Source organism: Pelobates fuscus, chromosome 1 (genome assembly GCF_036172605.1).
Source record: "Pelobates fuscus isolate aPelFus1 chromosome 1, aPelFus1.pri, whole genome shotgun sequence".
NCBI lineage: Eukaryota > Metazoa > Chordata > Amphibia > Anura > Pelobatidae > Pelobates > Pelobates fuscus.
Genome location: NC_086317.1, coordinates 261,677,171 through 261,702,678, shown reverse-complemented (window position 1 = coordinate 261,702,678; position 25,508 = coordinate 261,677,171). Strand labels below are relative to the sequence as shown.

The 25,508-nt window shown below is 40.8% G+C and overlaps 1 protein-coding gene across 2 annotated transcripts in view; it reads left to right on the top strand.

The window, feature by feature from the left end:
• The window catches only part of PRR11 (proline rich 11), a 30,497-nt gene extending 5,261 nt beyond the window's left edge, over positions 1-25,236 (top strand). The window contains exons 2-10 of one of the 2 annotated variants that reach the window (XM_063456964.1): positions 807-907; positions 3,523-3,673; positions 4,819-4,941; positions 8,134-8,397; positions 11,451-11,549; positions 12,319-12,431; positions 12,843-12,905; positions 15,505-15,601; positions 24,951-25,236. In XM_063456964.1, coding sequence (XP_063313034.1) covers positions 810-907; positions 3,523-3,673; positions 4,819-4,941; positions 8,134-8,397; positions 11,451-11,549; positions 12,319-12,431; positions 12,843-12,905; positions 15,505-15,601; positions 24,951-25,022 — 1,080 coding nt within the window. In that variant the 5' untranslated portion in view covers positions 807-809 and the 3' untranslated portion in view covers positions 25,023-25,236. Of the gene's footprint in view, positions 1-796; positions 908-3,522; positions 3,674-4,818; positions 4,942-8,133; positions 8,398-11,450; positions 11,550-12,318; positions 12,432-12,842; positions 12,906-15,504; positions 15,602-24,950 lie in introns of both variants that reach the window. The other variant, XM_063456971.1, reaches the window with a different exon arrangement.
• Positions 25,237-25,508: the final 272 nt, after the last annotated feature.

Genomic DNA, 25,508 nt, shown 5'->3' with positions numbered 1-25,508 from the left:
ATATTTGTATAATGTTATCATATCCCCTCTCAGGCGACGTTTTTCTAAACTAAATAGGTTTAAATTTGTTAACCTTTCTTCATAGCTGATATGTTCCATTCCTTTTATTAATTTTGTAGCCCGCCTCTGCACTTTTTCTAGTGCCATGATATCCTTCTTTAGAACAGGTGCCCAAAATTGCACAGCATATTCAATATGTGGTCTTTACCAGTGATTTATAGAGAGGCAAAATGATATTCTCGTCCCGAGAATGAATGCCCTTTTTCATGCATGACAATACCTTACTGGCCTTGGCCACTGCTGATTGACATTGCACATTGTTGCATAGTTTGTTGTCTATAACAATTCCCAAGTCCTTTTCGTGTGTTGTTATCCCTAATTCGCTTCCATTAAGGGTATACGTTGCTTGTGTATTCTTTACGCCGAAGTGCATAACTTTGCATTTTTCAACATTAAATTTCATCTGCCATTTGAGTGCCCAGTCCTCCAGTCTATCTAAATCCTTCTGCAGCAAAGTAATATCTTGCTCACATTGTATTATTTTACAAAGTTTTGTGTCATCTGCAAACACTGAAACATGACTTTCAATGCTGTCTTCAAGATCATTTATAAAAATGTTAAATAGAAGTGTTCATTTAATTATTTATTCAGATTTTTAAATTGCAAACAACTTGCATTCATTGTTGCTTTTTGGGGGCATTATTTTCTTTCTTTTAAAAAACTGTCTCCAGGAGATAAAACTGTGTAACACATTACTTCTATTGCAATCTAACTTGCTAAAAAATATAATTTTCAGTGTCACCTAGATTATGGCAAAATTCTTGCAAGCACGCCGAAGACCAACAAAGTACAGAAAGAGACGGTGGACAAATAGTAATCTTAAGAGTTCCAAGCATAAAACAGAAAGGTAATAAAAAAGATTGATACAACACTGAAATCAGAAGTACCCAACAGGTAGACCACAAGATGCTTTATAACTGCAATTACCAGACCTTTTCACAGACAAACAAGTGCATAGGTCAATTTGTGTGTGTGTATTATTTTTAATTCATATGGCAAGTAGTACCATTGGACAAATTCTCTTTGGACACAGCTATTCAGGGAAATCTTGTTTCCACAATTCTTCCCGAATTCACAGCTTAACATTAAAATAAGCACAGAAAGGCATCATGTTTCAGACTCCATCCTGCAATTTTGCAGTCAACCTTAGCAGTAAATGCTGAATTTGCATAAATCTGTGGGAGTTTTTTTAGTGTTTTTCTCTCAGCAAGTCCTATTTATCACTTGGTTGTATGTGCTGAAGACATCACCTCATAGACCAGAACCAGCATCATGCTGATGGGATCCAAGAGATCAAACTGTACTTTTTCCAGGGTCATACTTTGCAGATAGAACTTCCACATTGATAATCCTGCAGTTGGGACAGAGTAGTGATTGCTTTGGAGATCCATGGTTGTGGTCAATTCACTTGAAAATTATTTGAACCAAAACCTTGGCAACTGAAGTCCAATATCACTGTAAGAATTAAGTAAACTGACAAAATTATGTAGTTTACAGATCTGTAAAGCAAAGACAAAATAGGTAAGTTTGCAGTATGAAAGTTTTTTTTTTTAGAATAATAATAGTAAAAAGCCAGAAGCTTCATCAAAGCATAGTAGATGGCCGATGTTTTACAACCTAGATGTACGAGTAGGAAGCTTTTGCTGAAGATAACTCAATATGCCCGGGCCCCACTACGAGCCAGCACAACATGCCCACTGATCTGTTCTCTCTTAGTATGCAAATCTGCATCTCTGAAGCGTCCAATCGCTAATCCTCCTGGGATGTGAGCGGTGCAGGAGACAACAAACCTCCAAGGTTCGATGCATTTATAAGTGAAAACACCTATACAAGTGGAGGGTATCTTACCCTTTAATAACAGTGATACAGAGGCAGGAGAGCAGCATATGCAAAAACAAAATGGACAAATTATAGTGCAAATGGTATAATGTCCACAAGTTTGGTATAGCTAAAAACAACTAGGAAGACACAAATGAAGCGGAGCCTGGTAACAATAAGGCTCAATACTCGCACAGGTTTGCCTTTGCAGGTAGCAACTGTCACTGTGTATCCGAGAGATGTATTACCGAGCCTTAGAATGGCCGGACTTAATGTAAATATACAACAAGAAACAGGGTCAAGAATTAATTAAGGACAGGAATACTCAGAGTCAAGACAAAGCCGAGGTCAGGATACCAGAAATCACGGGGCAAATACGAAGTCGAGGTCAAGCACAGGAAATCACAAGGGAATCTCTAGGAGCACTAAATGAAGATCTAGCAGAAACCAGTTCTGATAGGTCCACGTCATCACTGCGATCCAAAACAGATTAGGATCGCAATGACTTGTGGGCGTGATGTCACTTCCACATTTATATATAGACTGTTGCAGAGCCGCGTAATTTAGTCAAACCGCACGGCAGGAGGAGGTCTGCAAGGATTGAGGGAGGTGAGTCTTCCTCAGTGTGCCGCGCGGAATGGTTGGACTGTGCGACACAAAGGGGTCAGCGCGGCTCGGCGGAGGTAAGTAATGCCACAGCAACACGCCTTTCTTCTTATGAAACACCACACTCAAAAGGGAGAAGAAAAAAAAGGCAGTAATAGAGCAGATATCTAAAACTACTTTAACCCCTTAAGGACCAAACTTCTGGAATAAAAGGGAATCATGACATGTCACACATGTCATGTGTCCTTAAGGGGTTAATATAAGCAAACAAGCTGGATGTGCTCACTTGGATAAGAGCCAAATAGGTCCTGGATATATGTATGTAAGCTTGGTGTCACTTATGGCATAACACTGCCCACAACTGTATAGCAATGAATGAAACTGCTGGGTACTGCTAAAATATACAATGGAGATGTCATAAAAGAAATAACAATATTTATTTATACGCTCATATAAAAACAATAAAAGTGCAGTAACCGCAAGAATTAACAAAGTGCCAAAAAGCGTTTTGCCAATAATCCAGGCTTCTTAAGTCTGCTAGTCTGCTAGAAGTAGCCAGTAGAGATCAGAGAAGTAAAAGAGGGGAAAAAGTGGGGGACTGGATAAGGAAATAGAATGAGATAGGGGTCTCTTTTCCCCCAGACTATATCCAAGGAGTCCAAAGTTTGTAAAAAAAAAAAAAATGAGTTGACATGCAGAGAGGGGAGATGCTGAACATCAGTCTTGCACACTGTGCAGCATTGCCCCCTTCACTGCCATCTTCAGTGGCCATCTGAGGACTGGTCACTGGAGGTGTCTCTAGGGGGCAATGTAAACACTGCCTTTGCTCTGAAAAAGCAGTGTTTACATGAAAATGCCTGCAAGTACTGTAGTTGTTATGGTGACTATAGTGTCCCTTTAAAGATCTATGATAACACATGTTTCGTCTGCAAAGTGTGCTGTATGACACAAGATGGGTTAAAACACATATACATGGTTTTTTGATGTTGTTTGTATGTTCTGCTGCTTTATTTAGTATATTGTAATTTCCATTTGCAGGACACCAGAACACATAGTTACTAAACTGCCTTGGCACTCAAATTTGTTCCCTGCTGGATGGTTTAGATTCCCCAGTGTAAGGAATGCAGTGAATTCAACAGTGAAATCTTTTATCTCTTTGTTCTTGTGGCTTCACATCAGCGTCAAAAAGGTAACTATTTTCATGTCACCATTAAGGGCCACATGACAGAGAGGTTTATTTGTATTAGAACTTCCCTTTTTGTAGACTTTTAATTTATGTAAATTTTCTGTGCCCAAGTAGTAATAACCAGTAAGAATATATTCTTATTAGGATTATTGTTCAATGTAATGTTCATCCATTACATCCACAATGCTTGGATTCTGTGATGTTTGTTTTTTTTGTGATGCTGCCCGTCTTCACCCATTTGAAGGCCTCTGATATCTTCTGGAGCCTTTGAAATGATTGAGAAGAAGGAAAGTATGATAAGTTATGCATAAGTAATATATATTAATATAATAATAGTAATATCTAATATTAAAGGGACACTATAGTCACCCAGACCACTTCAGCTCAATGAAGTGGTCTGGGTGCCAGGTCCCTCAAGTTTTAATCCTGCAGATGCAAGCATAGCAGTTTCAGTTCCGGACAGACACTAGAGGTGCATCTGCGACGCTGGAGGCATATTATGCCTCCATCGTGCAGAGCGTCCATAGGAAAGCATTGAGAAATGCTTTCCTATGGACACTTTGAATGCGCACGCAGCACTTGCCGTGCATGCGCATTCGACTCCGCTGGCGTCGGACAGGGGAGCTGACGTCGGTGGGGGAGGAGAGGTCACCAGCGCAGAGGGAGCCCGGCGCTGGAATAAGGTAAGCTGCTGAAGGGGTTTTAACCCCTTTAGCGTCACGGGAGTGGGACCCTGAGGGTGGGGGCACCCTCAGGGCACTATAGTGTTAGAAAAACCGCTTTGTTTTCCTGACACTATAGTGATCCTTTAAGATACAAGTTAAAATGACTGACTAAAGACAAATTATAAAAATTTATTAAAAAAGTATTTGAAAACGGCTATATATGTTTTTTTCCAGACATATTGCTTTAAATTTTTCAGGCCATGTCGTATTTTCTATTTTCCTTATTGTAAGAGGGTGCAAGGTCAATTGTATTGGCGTCTGCCTACAATCACAAAATAGGTTGTAACAACATGGCATAGTAAAATAATTTGTAATGGATGTTCATGATTATGAATTTTATTGTTTTCTCCCTTTTTTTATTTAGTTAAACAGTGCAATTATTTATAGGTGCGCATTAATGATTATTATTTTCCTTTTTGACAGCGTCTTGTTTTGGTTAAAAATACAATATTTCCATCATTAATTTGCCAGTTGGAACTGCGCACACTTAGGCATCGTTTACAGAAACTAGAAGTAGAATTTTCCAAGTTGCACGCGTCTCTGCAGGTGAGTTATGCAGTTGTAAATGAAACCCCATACATGTCGGGAAAACAGTTTTTGCTGAAATAGCCATTTCAAAAGACTGTCCATTTAAAAATGTCAGAGAAAAGAGAAGTGTAGCTGAATACGTTTCTGATGGAAAATGTGGCAGGAATATTGGTCCCTCTGTGCAATTAACCCTTTTCCCCCTGGACCTAACTGCTAATGATCGATTTCTGTATTATAGCTTGTATGAGAATTGGCAACTACCTGCCTGCAAATTTGGTCAGACTGAATTGGCTGGCAAACTGCAGAGAACTATGTAAAAAATTAATGAAAACCCATAAAAAAAAATAAAAATAGTGAAGTGCTATATTTAGTGCAGGCGCCTGAGGGAGAATCGAGGCGGTGGCAAACAATGCAAGCGAGTGGCGAGGGAGCTGTACTTTTTAAACTCTTCCCACTCCGCTCTCTTGCACACCCTGCAGTGATGCCACAAGCCTGAATATGACGTCACTCCGGTTCCAGCATTATTAAACAGAGAGGAGAGCAGGAATATTAAAGCAGACTGGTCAGAGTGCCTCTATCCACTGCCAAAAGTGCTGGTGGGACATGAGCATCAGAACTGGACCATGGAGCAATGAAAGAAGGTTGCCTTGACTAATGAATCATATTTTCTTTTAGATCAGTTTGATGGTTGTGTATGTAATTTTACAAAGGGAAAGATATGGCATCAGGATGGACTATGGCTGTTGGAGGCAGTATTATGCTCTGGGCAATGTTCTGCTGGGAATCTTCGGGTCCTGACATTCATGTAGATGCAACTTTGACACCTACCATCTACCTTCATGACAATGGTGTTCAGCATCATCCTGCTAAAAGAAGCAGTGGCCTCTTTCAGCAAGATAATGCACCCAGGCTCTGCAAAAATCAGGAATGACTTTAAGAACATGACTAAGAGTTCAAGATGTTGCCTTGGCCTCCAGATTCCCTTGATCTCAATCTGATTTGAGCGTCTGTGGGATGTGCTGGAACAACAAATTCGATCCATGAAGGTCCCACCTCACAACTTGCAGGACTTAAGGATCTGCTGCTAATGTCTTGGTTCCAGATAACACAGGACACATTCAGGGGTCTTGTGGAGTTCATGCCTCAAAGCAGTATGAGGGGCACCTACACGATATTAGGCAGGTGTTTTTAATGTATTGTCTGGTGGGTAAAACCACTCTGTGCCAATATAAAAGTCAGTTTTTCCGTTCTTGTTGCAACGTATGTAACCTGAGTATAGTTGGACAAGGATACCAAAGGGTTCAGTATGTTATAAGAAGAATACATTTATATATATTTTCATACACATTAAAATAAACAGGATCCCTTACTGCAATCCCTTCACTCCGAAACGTGTGTCACCTCAAATGGCTTTCTCTTTTTTTTGTAAATATCTTCTTATTGGATCATTTTAATTTCCTATTGCATAAAGTAAGAAGAAAACATGTAGAACGGGACACGCATCAATATTGTCACTGTAGCATACAGCGAGTAAGAGCAGGCATTAAAGTTAGGCATAAAAGCAGTCACCACAGGAGACTCGCAGGTCTCAAACAGAAAAGTAATAACATTTGAAAGGGACTCGCATGTCTCAAATCGAAAGACAAAAAAAAAAGAACATAGAAACATTAGGGGGTAGTGCAAGTGGAAACCAGCCGTGCCTGTCTCAGGCTCATGGGATGCCTTATCTACTCCTCTATGCAAGTGCATTGGCACGTATGTGTAGAGTGTAGGGAGTATGGTGAGAAAAAGGATTTGTGGAAAGAAGATTGGGGGGGGAGGGAATGGTAGTGTGGGGTGTGGGGTATGTTGGGAAAGGGTAGTCAGTCCACCTAGTTTTCAGTGGCGAGTGTATCAGGGTCAGTTCGTTGTCCTAGTCGGGAAGCAAAGTCTGCATCAGACGTAGTCCGTATCCAGTATGTCCAATATTCAATATCGAGTCTTTCTTTTTTTTTTTTTTTACTATATTAATATTAGGATTAAAGGGACACTATAGTCACCAGAACAACTACAGCTTATTGAATTTGTTCTGGTGAGTAGAATCATTACATTACAGCCTAGTGATAACTTCACTGGCCACTCCTCAGATGGCTGTTCGAGATCCTTCCTGGGTCATGGCTGCATAAAATGCATCCAAACATTCAGTATCTCCTCCCTCTGCATGCAGACACTGAACTTTCCTCATAGAGATGCATAGATTAAATTCATCTCTATAAGGAGATGCTGATTGGCCAGGGCTGTGTTTGAATTGTGCTGACTCTGCCCCTGATCTGCCTCTTTGTCAGTCTCAGCCAATCCTATGGGGAAGCATGATTGGATCAGGCTACCACTTCTGCTGATGTCAGCAGGTAGTGGGCAGGTCAAAAGGAAACTGTGACAAAGCAAGCAGCTGCAGGCTTGAATACAAGTAAGATTTTACTATATTTAGGGAGGCATGAGGGGAACAGGGGGGCTAGATGGTGGTTTTAACACTATAGGGTCAAGAATACATGTTTGTGTTCCTGACCCTATAGTGCTCCTTTAAAATAACCTTGGAAGACCTCTAAAATTCTCTTGAATAAAGACACACATATCTAAATATTTAAAATCTATTCTAAATTACTTATAGATTGAATTTTTTTTTAGTTTAAAGCTCTTGTTGCCCTCCACACTTTTACCTTTTTGTTAGCAGACAATTCTGTCTATCTATGATATTTGAATGTTTGGTTGCATCACTTGGTTCCGGATTTAAGTTTGCTTCCAGATATGCTAAAATCTGTTTTACATATACAGTAATTCTGACGCTATATTGCAAACTCCAAACATTAATACATTTTGATTAATACGATTGCAGTCTGAATGGTCTTTGATTATTTTTTCTAATCTGGACCAGGGGCATTTGGACTTACTCTGATACTCTAAAACATACCAATTCTTTGAGATTTAGACAAGAACAGCGAGATCTAAAGGTGCTCATAATTCATTGTTAATTCAGTTTTAGATTTCTTAAATTAATCTTTACATGATACCCTTAGTTTAAAAATCGAAACAAAAAAATAAATTCTGTACACAAACCCTTTATACAATCAGCTATCTAAATCTCGTAAGAACTAGAATTTCAACTTGTTGGGGGTGCATTTTTAAGCTTTAATTTACTTTTGTCTCCTAAAATTTATTTCCTGTTTCTACCAGGATACAGCCACAAAGTCCCATTCAGCAAGCAATACTTGCTGCTGTAATTGCAGCCAAAGAACAACTGTGCCTCCTACTGTAGCATCTACTCTTCAATCAACAGAGCAATTTCTACCTTCATCCATATCCGCACCTCCACCCCCACCCCCACCTCCTCCTCCTCCTCCACCACCCCCTCCATTGCCCCTGCCTCCTCCATCTTTCTCACTCCAAAAGCAGCCTCTGTCTGTACTGAAGAAAGTAGAAAGCAAGAGAGCTCTCAAGGTGGGTGTTGTTTGTGTTTTTGTGCTTCGACAGGTGGGAGTTGTGTTTTTGTGTTCCCTGGGTTGATTTTTGTGTGTACCATCGTCAATAGAATTATCTCAGCAGGAACGTGTTTATTTATGGAAGAAGAAAAGCACTTGTGCAGATTCAAATGTTTGCAAGCACACCATTCTGTGCTTTCATACCGTTCTAAGGGATGTGATTGGCTATCTGGAGATATGTGCTGTATTCATGTTATCTGGTGATATGTGTTGTCTTTTAAAGAATTTTCTGTTTCTTCCAGAATTTTTTATGTAATTGTCAGAAGAAATATATATCTAGGTGTTTTCTTTTTATAACCAAAATATGTTCAGCATACACGAGGCTAACGAAAAGGAAAACAAATAATTTACCATTATCTATATATCTCTTTACAACAACCAATAATGTTATTCTCTTCTCTCTCCACGCTCTCTCTGCTTCCTTTCTTTTCTCTCTCATCCCTCTTTTTCCTTTGTCCTCTCTCAACAGAGTTTTTTTTTGTTTTGTTTTTTAATTCTTTATTTTTGATGTGCACGTAAATGATAACAGGCAGGTCTGAGGTGCCACAGAAGCATTCCTCAGGCGTTTTCCACGCGTAACATGCGGGGTAAATGATTAGCTGGCACAGTTTTTTATACATGTAAAAGTGGTACAACATTGAAATTGCATTTAGAATTGTAAAAACAGGCTGTAAGCAGGAGTAGGTTGTGCACGTTTCAAGAGCACAATTGAAGAATAACATAAGTGTAACAATTTTAAAAGGCTAGGTACATTTCTCAGCTAGTATATATACGTCTAATACAAAATTAAAAATAAAAATTTAGAGACAAAAATTAAAAAAGAAAAAATGCTCAACAGATCATTCAGTCAGAATTGAGGTAAAACCGCCTATAGCAGTGCTGGTGGTGTTAAGGTCTTGGGTGGGACATTAACTAATAGGATGGCTTAGATGCCTCAAGGGCGTAGTATTAGGAATGCCCTGTAGATTGTTCAAAAGAGGTAACCCTATACCACGTTCAAGATACCAACAAGTATAACGCAGATCTATGCAGCATTTAGACTAGAGGTAATTATGTGAATGACCAATTGCTTTGTGATTTTAAAAGTGTGTGACTAAGTGGAGGGCTTTTGCAGATTACTATTAGCTCAGTGTAAAGACTGTTTTCCAGTCCAAATAAAGGGAGAGCACACTAGGCAGGAATGTCTGCGTAATTTTGACTGCTACCGAAGTAGTGATAGTTTCAAAATAGCATTAGAGGTATAATCGATCTCTTGGGTCCTGCTATGTTCGGACAGAGTGCGTAACGGCAGGTATGCCAAACAAACTATCATGTGTGGGTGTTAAGGTCGCTTAAGGCGGTGGTGGCGTGTTGTTGTCACCCTGGTAGTATACTGGGTTTGGTTTGATTTTACGCCCCTGTGTTCAATTTAATTGAAAGAGGGGTCCACTAAGGGTACAGAGGCGGGGGGGGGGGGGGGGGGAGCGAGCTTGCTCTAAGGGCCATACTGACCCTTGTCGGTGGGTGGAAGGTATTGGCAGGTAGTAACTAAGTCGGAAGCTCAAACGGGTGCTAACTAATAAAACAAAACAATTTATCACAGTTGGAGTGTTCGCTCAGGTTGCGGCTGTGGCACGTCTGGCAGCCGGGACAAATGTGGTAATCCTCGTCATGTCCCATGCATGCGGCGGTTGCAGTTTGTTTCGTGTGTCAGACTTGGTCAAAGCGTCCGGCGGGAGGCCAAGGGTTACCAGCAGTGCGGTCGCCTCCTCCAGATCTCGCACCTCATGAGGAATATTGTCCTGTGTGACCAGTAGTTTCCAAGGTGAGCGCCATCGATAGGGGATACCCCCGATTCGGAGAGCTGCCGTGAAAGGTTGCAGGGAGCTTCTCCATTTAAGAGTTTCTCTGGAGAGGTCGTTGTAAAAAGTCAACACCATATTTTCAAATTGGTATGGCGACCTCTCTTTCAATGCCGCCATTATTGTCGCCTTGTCTCTGTTGCAGGCAAGTCTTAGCACTACGTCGCCTGAGGCTGATTCTGGTGCCCTCCGGGGCTTCGGTATACGAAAGGTTCCCTCTACTTGAATGGCCTTGGCTTGTTTGGGGGTCAGGATAGCGCAGAGCAGTCTCCGTATCATGTGTGGGAGTTCTGCCTCTGCTAGGCTGTAAGGCACTCCCCGTACCTTGATATTGTTGCGGCGCCGTGCGTCTTCCAGGAGGGCAAAGCGCTGTTCAAAAGATAGTTGTTGTCTTTTAAGACTTCTTACTTCTTCTTCCAATGCGCCAAGCTGTGTGAGTTGCTGCTTGTTTGCTGTTTCGACAGACTCAATGCGGCCTACAAGGCCCGCGAGGTCGGAGCGCAGCGCGGCGACATCAGCCTGAAGCTTTTCTGGAGGCCCGCCAGAAGGTCTTTTAAGGTGGCCGTGGTCACCGGCTGGGTGTCAGCACTCCGAGGTACCGCCGGAGTATGCTGCGGAGGCTGCGAGAGGGGTGTTCTCCCGTCTAGGAGTGAGTCTCCTGAGGTGTCTGAGAAGTCATCATAGTCGGCGGCCATTTTAGGCCCGGTCGCACCATGCGCTTGCCTCAAAAGATCTGCGATGTTCATGCTGATCTTGGGTTTTTCCGGCCTGAGCTTTCCACTCTTTCGACCCATAGTGAGTGTGAGGGTCTTTGCCACCGTTTTCGGGTCACCTTGGTGAGTTTATCTCTGGGTAATACCCTGTTTATTGCGGAGCCCACACGATGTGCGTCCGTCTAGCTCGGCTGCTCGACTCCGCCCCCTCTCAACAGAGTTTTAAACAATAAATCTACAATAATATTGCTACTAATGATAATACCCAATAATCCTTGTTCGTTGTTTGAAGCATAGTTTTTATTGTTGTATCAAATATTATTTTGCTAATATAAGCTTTAATTTTTTTTTTCTTCAACAGGAAAATCCCTGCTATATTCTTGTTTGAAATACAAGTTTTTACATGATTAAGTTTGTCAACAGAAGAAATATATACTTCTTGTTTGTTTTGTTTTTAGGAAGAACATGTAGGACAAGATGGCCCCATTCAAATAACTCTAAAAGACCTCTTGAATGTTAAGTTGAGAAAGACACGGAGCAACCTAGAAAACCTCAAAGTATATTTTCATTTAGTCTTAATATGAGTATTGTGTTTTTGTGCTTTTAGATGTATGTGCCAGCTTTATTATTTCAATAGTTTTCATTGTTTTGCAATTTTTACTTTCATGAATAGAGGAATAAAAATTTTTTTTGTTGAGGCTTTAGCAGAAAATATGTTTTAACACCTAAGTAAATCATATAAAATAATAATGTATAGCATTTTGGCAGAGAAAAATGGAAAATAATCATGTTGTCAAATTTAGAATCCATGTAATTATATTCATAATTATTTATATACTTTTTTTTTTTTCTCATAATTATTTATATACTTTTATACTTATATTTGGGGCATCTACTAACAGTATGATAATATAAGAGTCCGAAAAGTGTTTATCTGAAAATAAAAGTAATTAAGATACAGAAAATTGAAAAAATTGAAAAGGAAGTGCAAAGCAATTAGTTTATTTGTACATTTTCTCGTTACATAAAAATAACTACCGTTAGCACAACTAATATTAGAGGATTTAGATCATTTTCAATATTCGATAGCTGTGGTATTTTTTAAGGTTATCTTTCCATTGTTTATTTAGTCTATCACAGGACATGATGTACTTCACTCATTATATGCATACACACTGGTAACCAGATCCAGTGTTGTTGTAAGCTGTGTATTGCAAATCAGAAACACCTTATTTTGTGCTCTTTTTTTAGTTCTTTTCTCTCTTTTTTTTGTGTAGTCCATGTGATAACTGGAATTATGGACCCTAATGACATTCATTTCTTTAGGGGGAATCCCAGCACAAGGATCGCATTCCTCTAATTACCATTTCAGATTTGAAAGGTGTGAATCTGAAGATTGCCTCCAAGATGCCACCAAGGCGCCTTACACATGCTTTTATGTAAGCAGAGGTTCAATTAAATACATTGGGGTCTGCTCCTAACTAATCACCCACACACAAGCATGCAAACTTACAATAGGTCCTACTTTGGTTAAACTTAGATCTTAGCCACACATGAAGATAACAAAACTTGACTCAAATAGAGTCCATATAACTAATCTATGCTATTAACTGTTTATGTATCACGCATGCACTGTTCATTTACTATTCCTATATTAATTTCAAAAATGTGCTGTCATTTAATGCCATGATATTGTTTATTTTGTGATATCTCAGCGGCTTGTATCTGATGTCGTGGCGATATAGGCATGTTTGTTACTCTAAGCACTACAAAAATAAAGAATTTAAATACATTGGGGTCTGATTGGATTATTGTTTAGGAATAACAATGTATCTCATTATTGTCCACAGAGGAACTCCTATAAAAAGTCCATTAGACTTGAGAAGACATCTTAAAAAGGTCAACATGATGAGGTAATTCTGAGATCTGTTTGTTTTTGTTATTGGAAGATTATCCATTGTCTGAAATGTTATATTTATATATATATGCACACACACTATATATAGAAAAGGCTGGAAGTGAGAGAGGGACATATGGCTGGAGTTGTGGAAAAATTGTAGGAAGAAGCTTTGAGAATTGGGGTGGAATTTGGAAGTATTCCTACACCAGGAATTTCATCCATTTCTTATTTTTGGCTCCAAGGGAGCTGTTTCCATTTGCATACTTCGTGTATAAATGAACACCTCTCACGTACCGGATATACTTGAGTATAAGACGAGTTTTTCTGCACATTTTTTGTGCTGAAAAACCCCCACTCGAATTATACTCAAGTCACTGTCTGTATTATGGCAACTTACATTGCCATAATACAGACAAGGACCGCCGGGCTCATTACAAGCCCTGCGGTCCTGTTGGGGGCTGGCAGCGAGCTGTTACCTTTCCTGCAGCTCCTGTCAGCTCCCTTCTCCTCTGGTCCGGTCAGCTCCCTTCTCTTCCACTGTAAGTCTCGCGAGAGCCGCGGGGTCAGAGCGTTGCCATGAGTTACCGTGGCAACGCTACGCGCGGCACTTGGACCACAAGACTGACAGGGGAGCTGACCGGACCGGAGGAGAAGGGAGCTGACAGGAGCTGCAGGAAAGGTAAGTAACAGCTCACTGCCAGCCCCCTCCTCCACATCCCATGCACTAGACCACCAGGGAATAATATAGCGCCCCTCCCAGGTATCAAGCAGGGAGGGGGGACGAAAAAAATATAAATAAAAATGTAAATAATATTAATATAAAATAAAAAATATTAATTTAAAAAAAATTATAAAAATGCCCACCCCCCACCAAGGCTCTGCATCACATACACAAACACACTGCATCACATACACACACTGCAATCATATACACACACACTCACACTTCAATCATACACACACACACACTCACACTTCAATCATACACACACACACACACACACTGCACTCATATACACACACACACACTGCATTCATACACACACACACACATTGCATTCATTATATACACACACTGTAAATAGATATTCAATGAATATAATTTTTGGGGGATCTAATTTTATTTAGAAATTTACCAGTAGCTGCTGCATTTCCCACCCTTGTCTTATACTCAAGTCAATAAGTTTTCCCAGTTTTTTGGGGTAAAATTAGGGGTCTTGACTTGTATTCGGGTCGACTTATACTCGAGTATATACAGTACTTATTTCTTAATTTTAAAGAACTTTACTTCCCAGGTGCAACTATTAATTTCACAGTAAGTGCTGCATTCTGTGCTGTGCTCAACCAAATCATTTGTCAGGTGGTAATATCACATGGCAGGTTAGGTTTCACACCACTGCTGTTAAGTGACTATCGCCTCAGAACATGTTTACACTATCATACATCATTTGTATATTAAAGGGACACTATAGTCACCTGAACAACTTTAGCTTAATGAAGCAGTTTTGGTGTATAGAACATGACCCTGCAGCCTCACTGCTCAATCCTCTGCCATTTAGGAGTTAAATCCCTTTGTTTATGAACCCTAGTCACACCTCCCTGCATGTGACTTGCACAGCCTTCCATAAACACTTCCTGTAAAGAGAGCCCTATTTAGGCTTTCTTTATTGCAAGTTCTGTTTAATTAAGATTTTCTGAAACCTCTGCTATGTTAATAGCTTGCTAGACCCTGCAAGAGCCTCCTGGATGTGATTAAAGTTCAATTTAGAAATTGAGATACAATTATTTAAGGTAAATTACCTCTGTTTGAAAGTGAAACCAATCATAGCCAAGGGAGGTGTGGTTAGGGCTGCATAAACAGAAACAAAGTGATTTAACTCCTAAATGACAGTGAATTGAGCAGTGAAATTGCAGGGGAATGATCTATACACTAAAACTGCTTTATTTAGCTAAAGTAATTTAGGTGACTATAGTGTTCCTTTAAGTGCACAATAGCTCTAAACCTAGTTCGCAGCCTAGGCGAGTGGAGGCAAGGCTGGAAACCGAACCTTCAACGATTATGCGGCGTCTGCCCGTGGCTCCTCCTCTGCGATGCCACAAAGGGATGCACAGGAGAAATTTTGCCTACAGTTGGCTTGGCATATGGGTGTATTATTACTTACACAAGCATTTAGCTTTGAGCAAAGTTGTGTGCACAGGTGGTCAAATGATTAAGGAGGTGGGTCCACATGGGTCGGTGGCTGTGGGAAGGCCTGTGGAGCAGCAGACCTCAATGTGACGACCATCTTGAGAAGTAGGCCTCAACCCTCCAAACAGCTTGTAATTGCAAATGCCATATCTAGTCAAATGCAGACCAAGCACTCTGCAGTGTGTTTCTCATGAGAATTAGCCAGGTATAAAATGGTTTTGTTGATTATTAGACTTAGAAAGAGCTTTTCCCAGAGGAGCTCCAGCCACATATGACTATTTCTGTTGCCCTCCCTATCCCAGGTAATTTTCAAATTTTAGTAGATGATGTGGAAAAAAAAATATGTTTTCAGTTCGGCTGTCTTCGCCTAAATGTTAATTTAACTTTTTCCAAAATAAATTACCTTGTTTCTATTCTTCACCAGGAGTCCTGGAGGGACACCATTATATGACCGTGATAACAAAGAAAATGGCACCGGATTAAATCCAATGATGACCAAAGCATTGAGGCAGAAATTTAAGGTACATTTTTATAGTTAATTTAGATGCTTTTTACTTGTTTAATTGATAAAGATATGGCTCAAAGATCTAGTTGTGTTTTTTTTTTTTTAAATTGATGTTTTTAATATTTTTAAACCTTCACCCTACATATCTTTGTTTACCCTAATTGTAAATATAACCCTCTAATAGCATGCATGCTATAATAGCCTGGTGCAAATTGATAGAGGTTAACATTATTTATGTATTGTACCAGCTACATTACCACCAGATATTTGTTTGTTTGACCTGTCCAGCTTTTACCTAACATAATAATGGTGAAAGATTAGAAACAAACAACTTCTCCAAATATGCTTTGCAAAGTTTGGGGTTAAACCGTTCCTTAACGGTTTAACCCCTTAAAGGAAAACTAGATACAGGTTAGCGCCTATTGCAAGTGTTTGATCACTAGACCTTTAAAGGGACACTATAGGCACCCAGACCACTTCAGCTCATTGAAGTGGTCTGGGTACACTGTCCCAGGTCCCTTAACCCGGCAAAGGTATGGTGCAGTAAACCGGAAATATCAGTTGGAATAGGGAGGTGGGAGGGCTACAATTAAGTAGGGTGGTATGGAGAGGGAAGAGCCTGCCAGGGGAAGATAATTAATTAAGTAGGTCAGCAGCATGCAGTGCGTGCTGACGACAGCTGTAAACTGCGCACAGTATTGACATTGGGTAGCCCGAAATAGTTTTCGGCCGCCAATGTCATGTGCAGGGGGTGCAACTATCCCTCACACACAATTAAATATATCTCTGAATGGGTAGTGTTTCAAGCTGAAAAACACAACACATCTAAACTCTTACCACCGTGACCACTTCAAATCACTAAAGTTTTTATGGTGGTTGCAGTTTCCATTTAAGCTAAAGTTATTATGGTTCTTAGAATATCCCCTGTTGTCGGGGGCGGGGCCTGACTGCCATGCCGGACAGACGTGTCTCGCATGAGCTCCGGACTTTTCAGCACTAAATTGCGTATTTCTCCCCAAAAACTCAACAACAACAACAACATTCTGGACCGGTGGGGGATATCCCGATCTAGGAGGTGTACTGGCGGAGACAGGCACAACCGCATGGTGGCCTCCCAAAGTGGGAAACACAGCGACCTAACCATCAGATGGCAGAACCCAGACCTCGCAAGCAACCACACTTGATAGAATCTTTGAGGACTTCTGAGCAAAACTAAACCGCGGTCTACAAGCACCCTCCCCACAGAAGCCAGGCTGTAACTCTCCACACGAGTAGCCCCCGAGCACTTAGCTCCCTCCAACGGCAAAGGCTCCAGGCTGTCGGCATCGCAACAAACTCCCCCCTGCTGCAAAACGCAAGAAAGACCCGGCGGGATTACAGGCAATCAAGCAGAGGGGAGGACAGACATGAGCACCAGGCTCTCGACCACCCACAGCCCGAGTACACGCCAGCACACTTGCCTCCCGGCCGAACTAGCAGCTACCTGACATTGGGCAAAGGTACACGCCACTGCAGCAAGATTCCCCCTCTACTTCCCAATCGGTGAAGGGACACTGCAACCGCACGGAAGGTACCCTAAAGAGCACCCAACGAGCTACGTATTAGACACCAATTTGGTCCATACCCTGATGGACTTACACTCCTGGCTCCAGAAACCCTGCAGAAAAGGCATAGGGTGAAGAATAGCCGGTAGATGGACTTGTTCACTCGCTGTAGGAGATGGCTCCTGCAAACTGATACCTACTTCATGCTAAACTGACTTTCTCAATATCTATACAATATACAAAGCTAAGCTTATTCAAAGTGCACACGCTTTATCCTATGCATCGCTATATCTATTGTGTTGCTAGCCCAGCCTAGTTATATTCAACATATATTGTAAAAATTACGCTGCTTTCTATCCTCATGTGTGTTTTGCAACCTAACTTCCACACTTATCTTAATGGTTAAGTTACATGTCCTCAAGAAATGAACAGTTAACTTGCTCACTAGCTCACAACAGACATATATCACGCAGCATACTATACTCTTTTCTATACTGTTGTTTTAATCTCTTATATATTACTAAAATGTGCAGCCTATTTAAAATGCTGACCAACTGTTATGTTATTTATGTTATATACCGTACTTGCACATGCTGTTGGGGCATTGCAGGACTAGCTATGTTACTTTCTTGCACGACTAAAATAAAGAATTACAAAAAAAGAATACCCCCTGTTGTGTATTTTTGTTGTTTTTATCAACCTTAGGATAAAAGTTGAGCTTATTGGTAATTTCCTGGCTAATCATGGCAGCATTTAACTTATGGGTTTAGCTTCTCCCTCTAAACGTCAGGACAGGAAACCCAATCAATTAAACAATTAAGTATACCTTCCCCCTGGTATAATAGGGACCCCATTAGCTTCCACTCCTCAGTCTTTTTTCTGTCCTCATAGCCCTAGGACAGTTATTTTATTTTAAATTCGTTTTTTCTGAATAGTAAGTTTTGTTTTATGCTCACCTGATCAAGTTAATATGGTCTTGTCCCTGTGGAGTTCAGCCTCCCTTCTCAGGAAGCCCAGGCTGTGGAGTTGGGAACTCCTGGGAGCCGTGGTGGTTAGTTCCCCCTGGCAGCTGGAGCCTGCTTGTCCCAGGATCGGAACTTTCAGACCTAAGATCAGACTATCAACACTCTGGTAAGATGCATGCGCAATAGACATGTCCGGAATTTCTGCACTTTTGCCTTTTTCCACAATGTCGGACTCGCGGCCAATGCGCACAGGTGCATTCCCTTAAAGGTGGGAAATTTGAAACGGCTGTATTTTAAGGAATAAAACCTTTGTTTCTCTTCCCTTAAAGAAACAGTGCTCTCTACTATTCTGTTTCCAAGTTCTGCATGTAGGAACTTTAGCTTTTATTTATCCATATTGGAATTCTCACAGAAGATCCAAAGTATTAGGGTTAAGGGTGCATTACCTTTTTTATTTTCTTAGCCCTACACCCAGTATGGAACCATTATCACCAAGATCTACAATAGGTCATAGGTGAACATTTGTTTTTTACCTTACCTTTCTACTAAAAAGAGTTCATGGAGGGGACAGTCATATGACTTCTGTGTTTTGCAGCCCTCAAGACCGGTCCGGCCCCAGATCTCCATATAGGAGAAGGGAAAAACCGTCGGCCTTCCCAGGATGCGGTGCAAGGCCTTTGGATAACTGCAGGCTGTGCAGAAAATGCTTTGCCATGGTTGCAATAGAGTCCGAACAACGGAAGTCACCACAAGCTTCTACCTCTTCAGCCCAAGACATTGCTTACTGGATTAAACAGGCAGTGGTAGAGGGGATTGCAGAATCCAATACAGGTTAAAGACCCAGATGTGAGACCTTTGGCGTGGATTCAGATCATTCTGACGATGACTTCAGACAGGCCTCGTGCTCTCTGGAATTTGAGCCAATATAATCCAGTGAGGAAGAGTTTATGGTACAGCCTGGCTCTTTGGACTCAAAAGCTATGGCACATTTAATTATGGTGGTCAGAAGAACATTGGATTTACCAGAAGAGGTCAAAGAATGTTCAGCTTCTGACAGACACTTTGGGGACTTACACAAGAGAAGACCTTCTTTCCCTGTTCACAGCTCTATTAAGGATCTGATGCATCCAAATGGCATAATCCAGGAAAAAGAATTACTAGTCAAGGAAGACTTTGTAAGTTATATCCGATAAAAGAGGAAGATTCAAGAATGTGGACAGCTGTCCCAAAAATAGACGCTCCTATTATTAAGGTAGCAAAAAGATCCACGCTTCCTATTGACATCAATGCTTCACTAAAGGAACCCATGGATAAAAGGATAGATGCAGACCTATCCGAGGTCTTCATGAAAACAGGTCTAGGATGCCATCCGGCTGTATCTATTTCAGCTTTATCCAGCGCTTTGCATTCCTGGATCCTTGATTTGGAATAAGGCCTGGATAGAGGCGTAAGTAGATGTAAAGTGGCAGAATCCTTAAAGGATATTAAACTGGCCAGTAACTGGCTTTTGGAATCCTCTGCGGATCTTATTAGAATACTTTCTAAAGTTATGGCACATTCAGTTACTGCCGAAGGGCACTTTGGTTAAGGTCCTGAGGAACAGACCTTTTTTCTAAGAATAATCTATGTACCATTCCTTTTATGGGAGAGGTACTTTTTGGAAAACCATTGGATGAAAAGCGCTGATGTCAAGCAGGTTATGCTGCTACAGGATAGACGTCCAAAGAGATCACAACATGATCGTAGACCATACAGGGATCAAGGTTATTTTCGGGAAAGTAAAACCTACAGACCTGGCAGAGAATACACTAGGCATTCTAATTGGAAGAGTGGTTAGAACATTAAGTCTTCCAGGAACAAGACCCAAACTTCTTCCTTTCGCCCCAACAAGCAATTCTGATGGTGGCTTGCACCAGGTACCTAGTGTAGGAGCACGTTTATCGTTCTTTCAGAGGGCCTGGGAAATCATTCTAGATGTATGGGTAAAATCTACAATCACCAGAGGATATCATCTGGAATTCGAAAAGTTTTCTCCTCCACCAAGGTTCATCAGAACAAGGCTTCCTACCAACAGACAAAAGAGAGGGGTCTTAAATATTTATGTAAGCAATCTTCTACAAGAAGTCATCATACCAGTGCCGGTGAAAGAACGGTTCTAATGGTTTTATCCGGTCTTTTTTGGTCAAGAAACCAGTAGGGAAATTGAGACCTATCTTAGATCTCCATCAGCTCAACCTTTCCTTAAAAGTAAGAAGATTTCGCATGGAATCCATCTATTCCATCATTCCCGTTGTTCATCACAGGGATTGATTAATCTCGGTAGAATTAAGGGACTTATGCATGTTTCCATGCCCCTATAACAGCCAAACATCAGAAGTTTCTCAGATTTTGTGTCAGGAAGGATCATTTTCAATTTCAGGCTCTTCCCTTTGGGATAAGTACAGCTCTTGAAAATACTGGTCACCATCATTGCTCTATTCAGGAAAGAGGGTGTTGCAGTTTTTCACTAACTAGATGACATCTTGGAAGTGGCATCAGACTTCAAGACCATGCTTCAATACCGACAGCTAGTCCTCGAGACTCTCTCTCAATTCAGGTGGTCACATGAAGACTCGGTTACATCCGACAAGAGAACTAGTATTCTTGGGCGCAAATGTCAATACCAACACAGCGGTAGTATCCCTAGCACACGAAAGGAAAATCATCCTACAAGATTGCATAAGGTGCTTCAATCTAAAGACCTCAGCCCCGGCAAGAGAATTCATGAGTCTCCTTGGAACCTTTTCCTCCACAATAGAACTTGTCAGGTGGGCGCAATGGAACCTGTGTCCTCTTCAACATTTTTTCCTGATGAATTTCAGGACCAGCTCAAGGGATTGGGAAAGGTTGATCCACATTCCTTTTCAGCTGAAAAGGAAGCTCCTTTGGTGGATGTCATGGGAAAACCTATCCAGAGGTTTTCCTTTGAGGGGAAATAGATTGGGTGGTCATCACTACAGATGCCAGAGAGTACGGATGGGGAGCCCATTTGGGAAGTCAATTTTTTCAAGGACACCGTGCTTACCTTCCAACATCAGGGAACTGAGAGCAACATTTCTAGCACTCCTACATTTCCAACACCTTATCCAGAATTCTTGGATCAAATTGAGAGTAGATAACAAGGCGGCTGCTGCATATATAAACCACCAAGAAGAAACCAGAAGTGTTGCCCTGATGAGGGAAGTACTTCCTATTATGAACTGGGCACTGGTACATGTGGAGGGCCTGTGTAAAATTTTTCTCCCAGGGAAGGAGAATGTAATAGCAGACTTTCTCAGCAAACACCAGATGGAAGCATTAGAATGGCAACTTTCAAAGACTGTCTTCAAACAATTGGTCCAGAGGTGGGGTCTTCCCCAAGTGGACCTCATAGCGACTGCTCAGAACACTCAGGATCTGTGCTTTGTCTCAAGGAGGTGCCATCCGAAGGCAGCCGCTCAGGATGCCCTATCGATCAGATGTTTTTTTTTCTGTCTGGCTTACATTTTCCCCCCAGTCCCTCTCATCCACGCTGTTCTAAGGAAGATATCCAAGGAACATTGCAAGGTGATAGCTGTAATCCCCTTCTGGCCACGTTGGCCTTGGTTTCCTCTGTTGAAACAGCTGGCAAGCGATCAACCTTGGGAGATTACAGTTTCCGAAGATCTACTGACTCACGGTCCAGTGTTTCATCCAGAACCCTCACAAATTCAGACTTCATGCATGGCTATTGAAAGGAATCCCTAATTAAACAAGGCTTATCAGACCAGGTGGTCTCAATCCTTTTATGTTCCAGAAAGTCATCTACTTCCTCTAGTTACCATAAGATTTGGGAAGTTTTTGCTTTATGGGGACATTCCACTGTTGGGGATTTGGGTACTCCTTCCATATCTCGAGTCTTGGGGTTTCCTGCAAGCAGGCCTGGAGAGGGGTCTTAAGCTCAACACCCTTAAGGTAAAAAAGAACACTAAAAAAGAGGGAGGGGAGAGGAACATTAACCCCTTAAGGACACATGACGTGTGACATGTCATGATTCCCTTTTATTCCAGAAGTGTGGTCCTTAAGGGGTTAAGGGGGGGGGGGGGGAGGCAGTAGGGGGGAAGGGAAGTTTTTCATATTAGATTATTTAAATTCATTAAGTCTAATATTAATAAAATTATAGAAAAACATTTTTTTTAAATCATTTGGGGCAAAAAGTAGTTTTCGACCAAGGGCATCCTGAATTTTCGGTTTTGGCCCAGAATTTTCATTCTGGTGCATCCCTAGTAATAAAGATTAGGCCTCCTATTAAGAAATTCTCAGCTCCATTGAATTTACCTCTGGTTCTACAAGCTTTAACGGATCCTCCTTTTGAACCTATTAGTGAAATTCATACACAGGTTCTTTCTCTGAAGACCCTGTTGTTACTAGCTTTAGTCTTGGCTAGAAGAATGTCAGACATAAGGGCATTATTACCTGAAGAAGCTTACACTACCTTCTTCGATGATAGGGTTGTCCTACGTCAAAGACCGGAGTTCCTTCCAAAGGTTGTTACGTCTTTTCATCTAAATCAAGATATTATCCTGCATGGCTATTTTCAAAATCCTTCTTCACCTAAAGAGAAGAGATGTCATAAGCTAGACCTGAGAATATGTTTATCCATGTATATTGAGTACTCAGCTGATTGGAGAAAATCTTCTCAATTATTTGTGATGCCATGGGGTTCTCGTAAAGGTGAAGCTGCATCAGTCTCTACTCTCCGTTCCTGTGCCATTTTGGCTATTTCTAAGGCATATAAGGCGAAAGATGTGCCTGTTCCCAAGGACATCATGGCACATTCTACAAGGTCCATTGCTGCATCATGGGCTGCAGAATCTGGGGTTCCTGCAGAGAGCATCTGTAAGGCTGCCAATTGGTCATCTCTGAAAACCTTTGTGAAACGCTACAAGGTTCATGTCTCTTCATGCTCTGATTCGGAGTTCGGCCTGTCTGTTCTGAACTCTTATAATCCTCACAATTAATATAATATGATAAAGTTTTTGTAGCATGTATTTCCTTCCCTTATTTATTATTGCTTTGGGAATCCCACCCTCTCTTGGAATTTTGTTTTCCTCTTGTTAATTGACTGAGGAGTGGAAGCTAATGGGGTCCCTATTATACCAGGGGAAGGCATGCTTAATTGTTTAATTGATTGTATTTCCTGTCCTAAAGGTTAGAGGGAGGAGCTAAACCGTATGTTAAATGCTGCCATGAGTAATAGCCGGAGAAAGAAAATTACGGTAAGTATTAATAAGCTTTTCCTAATAAATTTAAACCTCTGTTTGAACAGGTCCCACTGATGCATTCTCCAAGAAATATGTCTAACAGCCTGAGAAAAGTATGCTGTTAAAGGGACACTCCAGGCACCCAGACCACTTCAGCTAATTAAAGTGGTCTGGGTGATGTGACCCTTTTGCACTTCGTACTGCAATGTAAAACAGACAGCCACTAGAGGGCTTCCGGAATCCAAACCCACCTTTGGTCGGTTATCTGACGCTGGACGTCCTCAGACCTTCAGCGTCAGATTTTCCCCATAAGAAAGCATTGAATAATGCATTCCTATTGGGGGGTCTAATGTGCCCGCGCGGCCATTGCCTCGCACGCGCATTAGGTCTCCCCCGCCGATGTCAACAGAGCTTGGGCTCAGGTAAGTAGCTGAAGGGGTTTTAACCCCTTCAGCGACATTGGATGGGGGGACAGGGGAGAAAGGGGAACTCCAGGATTCTCTAATGCCAGGTAAATGGGTTTGTTTTCCTGGCACTGGAGAGTCCCTTTAAAGTAGCCCTCCATTGTTAAAAAAAAAAACACAATATTCGGTTTTAACGTTTGGAGTGTCTTTGCTTGCTTAGCTTTTTCTCTAGCTGTATCTCCTGTCATGACTGTTCTGCTTCACCCCTGGGAGACTGCCATCACAAAAGTCTCACTTCCTGTCCAAATGAAATTGGTGCATGTGCAGCCATTGCCACAAATATGGTGACCACCCAATAAAATGCTTTTCATAGGAAAGAATTTGACTAATGCTTCCCAATGGAAGCTCTCACTTCCCTCTGAATGAAGGATAATACAAGTGGAATGAACTAGGAAGTCCTCCTAACTGTAAGCTTGATTGCTATGGGGATGTCCTTAAATTAATTCATATGCGTACCAATTGCTCTTGAAGAATGCACTTTTATGAATATGGGCAAGGGGGGCATGCAGTTTAAATATTTTGGTGAGCTTTAAGTTGATATGCAGAGTTCTTAGAGAAACCACTATTACATTAGGAATACAAACATGTTTTAAATTGCTGGGTTACATAACAACTACAGGGTCACTGCACCCAGACCACATAATTGGGATTAAGGTGATCTTGGGTGCCTTTTGTGGTCCTTTAGTGCCCCCTGCCGGCAAAAATTTAATAAGAATTATGACGTTCTTTTGACAAAGACAATGGCAAACTATACCATACAAAATGTAAAAATAATTTTATCCAGAATTAATCCCTATGTAGAAAACATTACACTGACATTTAATTTGCATTGTTCCATACACACACAAAAATTAAATAAAAGAATTACAAAAAATATATATTTGGCAGGATTGTAAGAGATATTCAAACCTGTTTTGAAATGTGAAATTTCTTTAGAATTGCATGAGGTTCTTGACATTGAACATTCTTGGCGGTAGTAGAAACCATTGGAAACTATCTATTTATTTTAAGCATTTTTTTTTTTTTTTTTTTTTTTTTTAAATGTCTACATCAATTGCAAATCATTTTTTATATTCAGGTTCTAAAAAATCAATTAACAGAAGTTTATATCCCAACTTTTGTTCTATACAGTTGGCTCATCCAAAAAGTCCCTCTCCTGCAAGAATATCTCAACTGAACAGGAGTTTTGAAGAGGAACATTAAATGGACTGTAACAACTGTGGACAATTTGCTACATAAGACGTGCTGCAGTTTGCAACAATTTTAAGCAGGATCAGCAACAACAACAAAAAACACTTCTTTTTTTTTATTAACAGTTTTTGCTATTTACTAGACAATACGTTTGTTTTCTTTATCAAAGATTTGATGGGTTATTTAAAAAAAATGCAAACAAACAAAAAAAAACACTGAATGAAACTATGAAGTACATAGCTATTAATTGTTAAAAAAAAAAAAAAATGTTTAAGTCTTTTAATTGTTTACCATGGAATGCAGCTTCTAGTGTTTGCACATAGATACCTTGAGAAACACAAATGTCATGTTGCATTCCTCCTCACATAGGCACTGAATTTAAAGGAACACTTCCACCTCTGTAACACCTTAACCGTATTTAATACACTTCTGGCAGGAGTGCTGTACCATTTTATTCATTTATTTTATATCAACTGATGGTCTCAGTCTGCCAGTGAC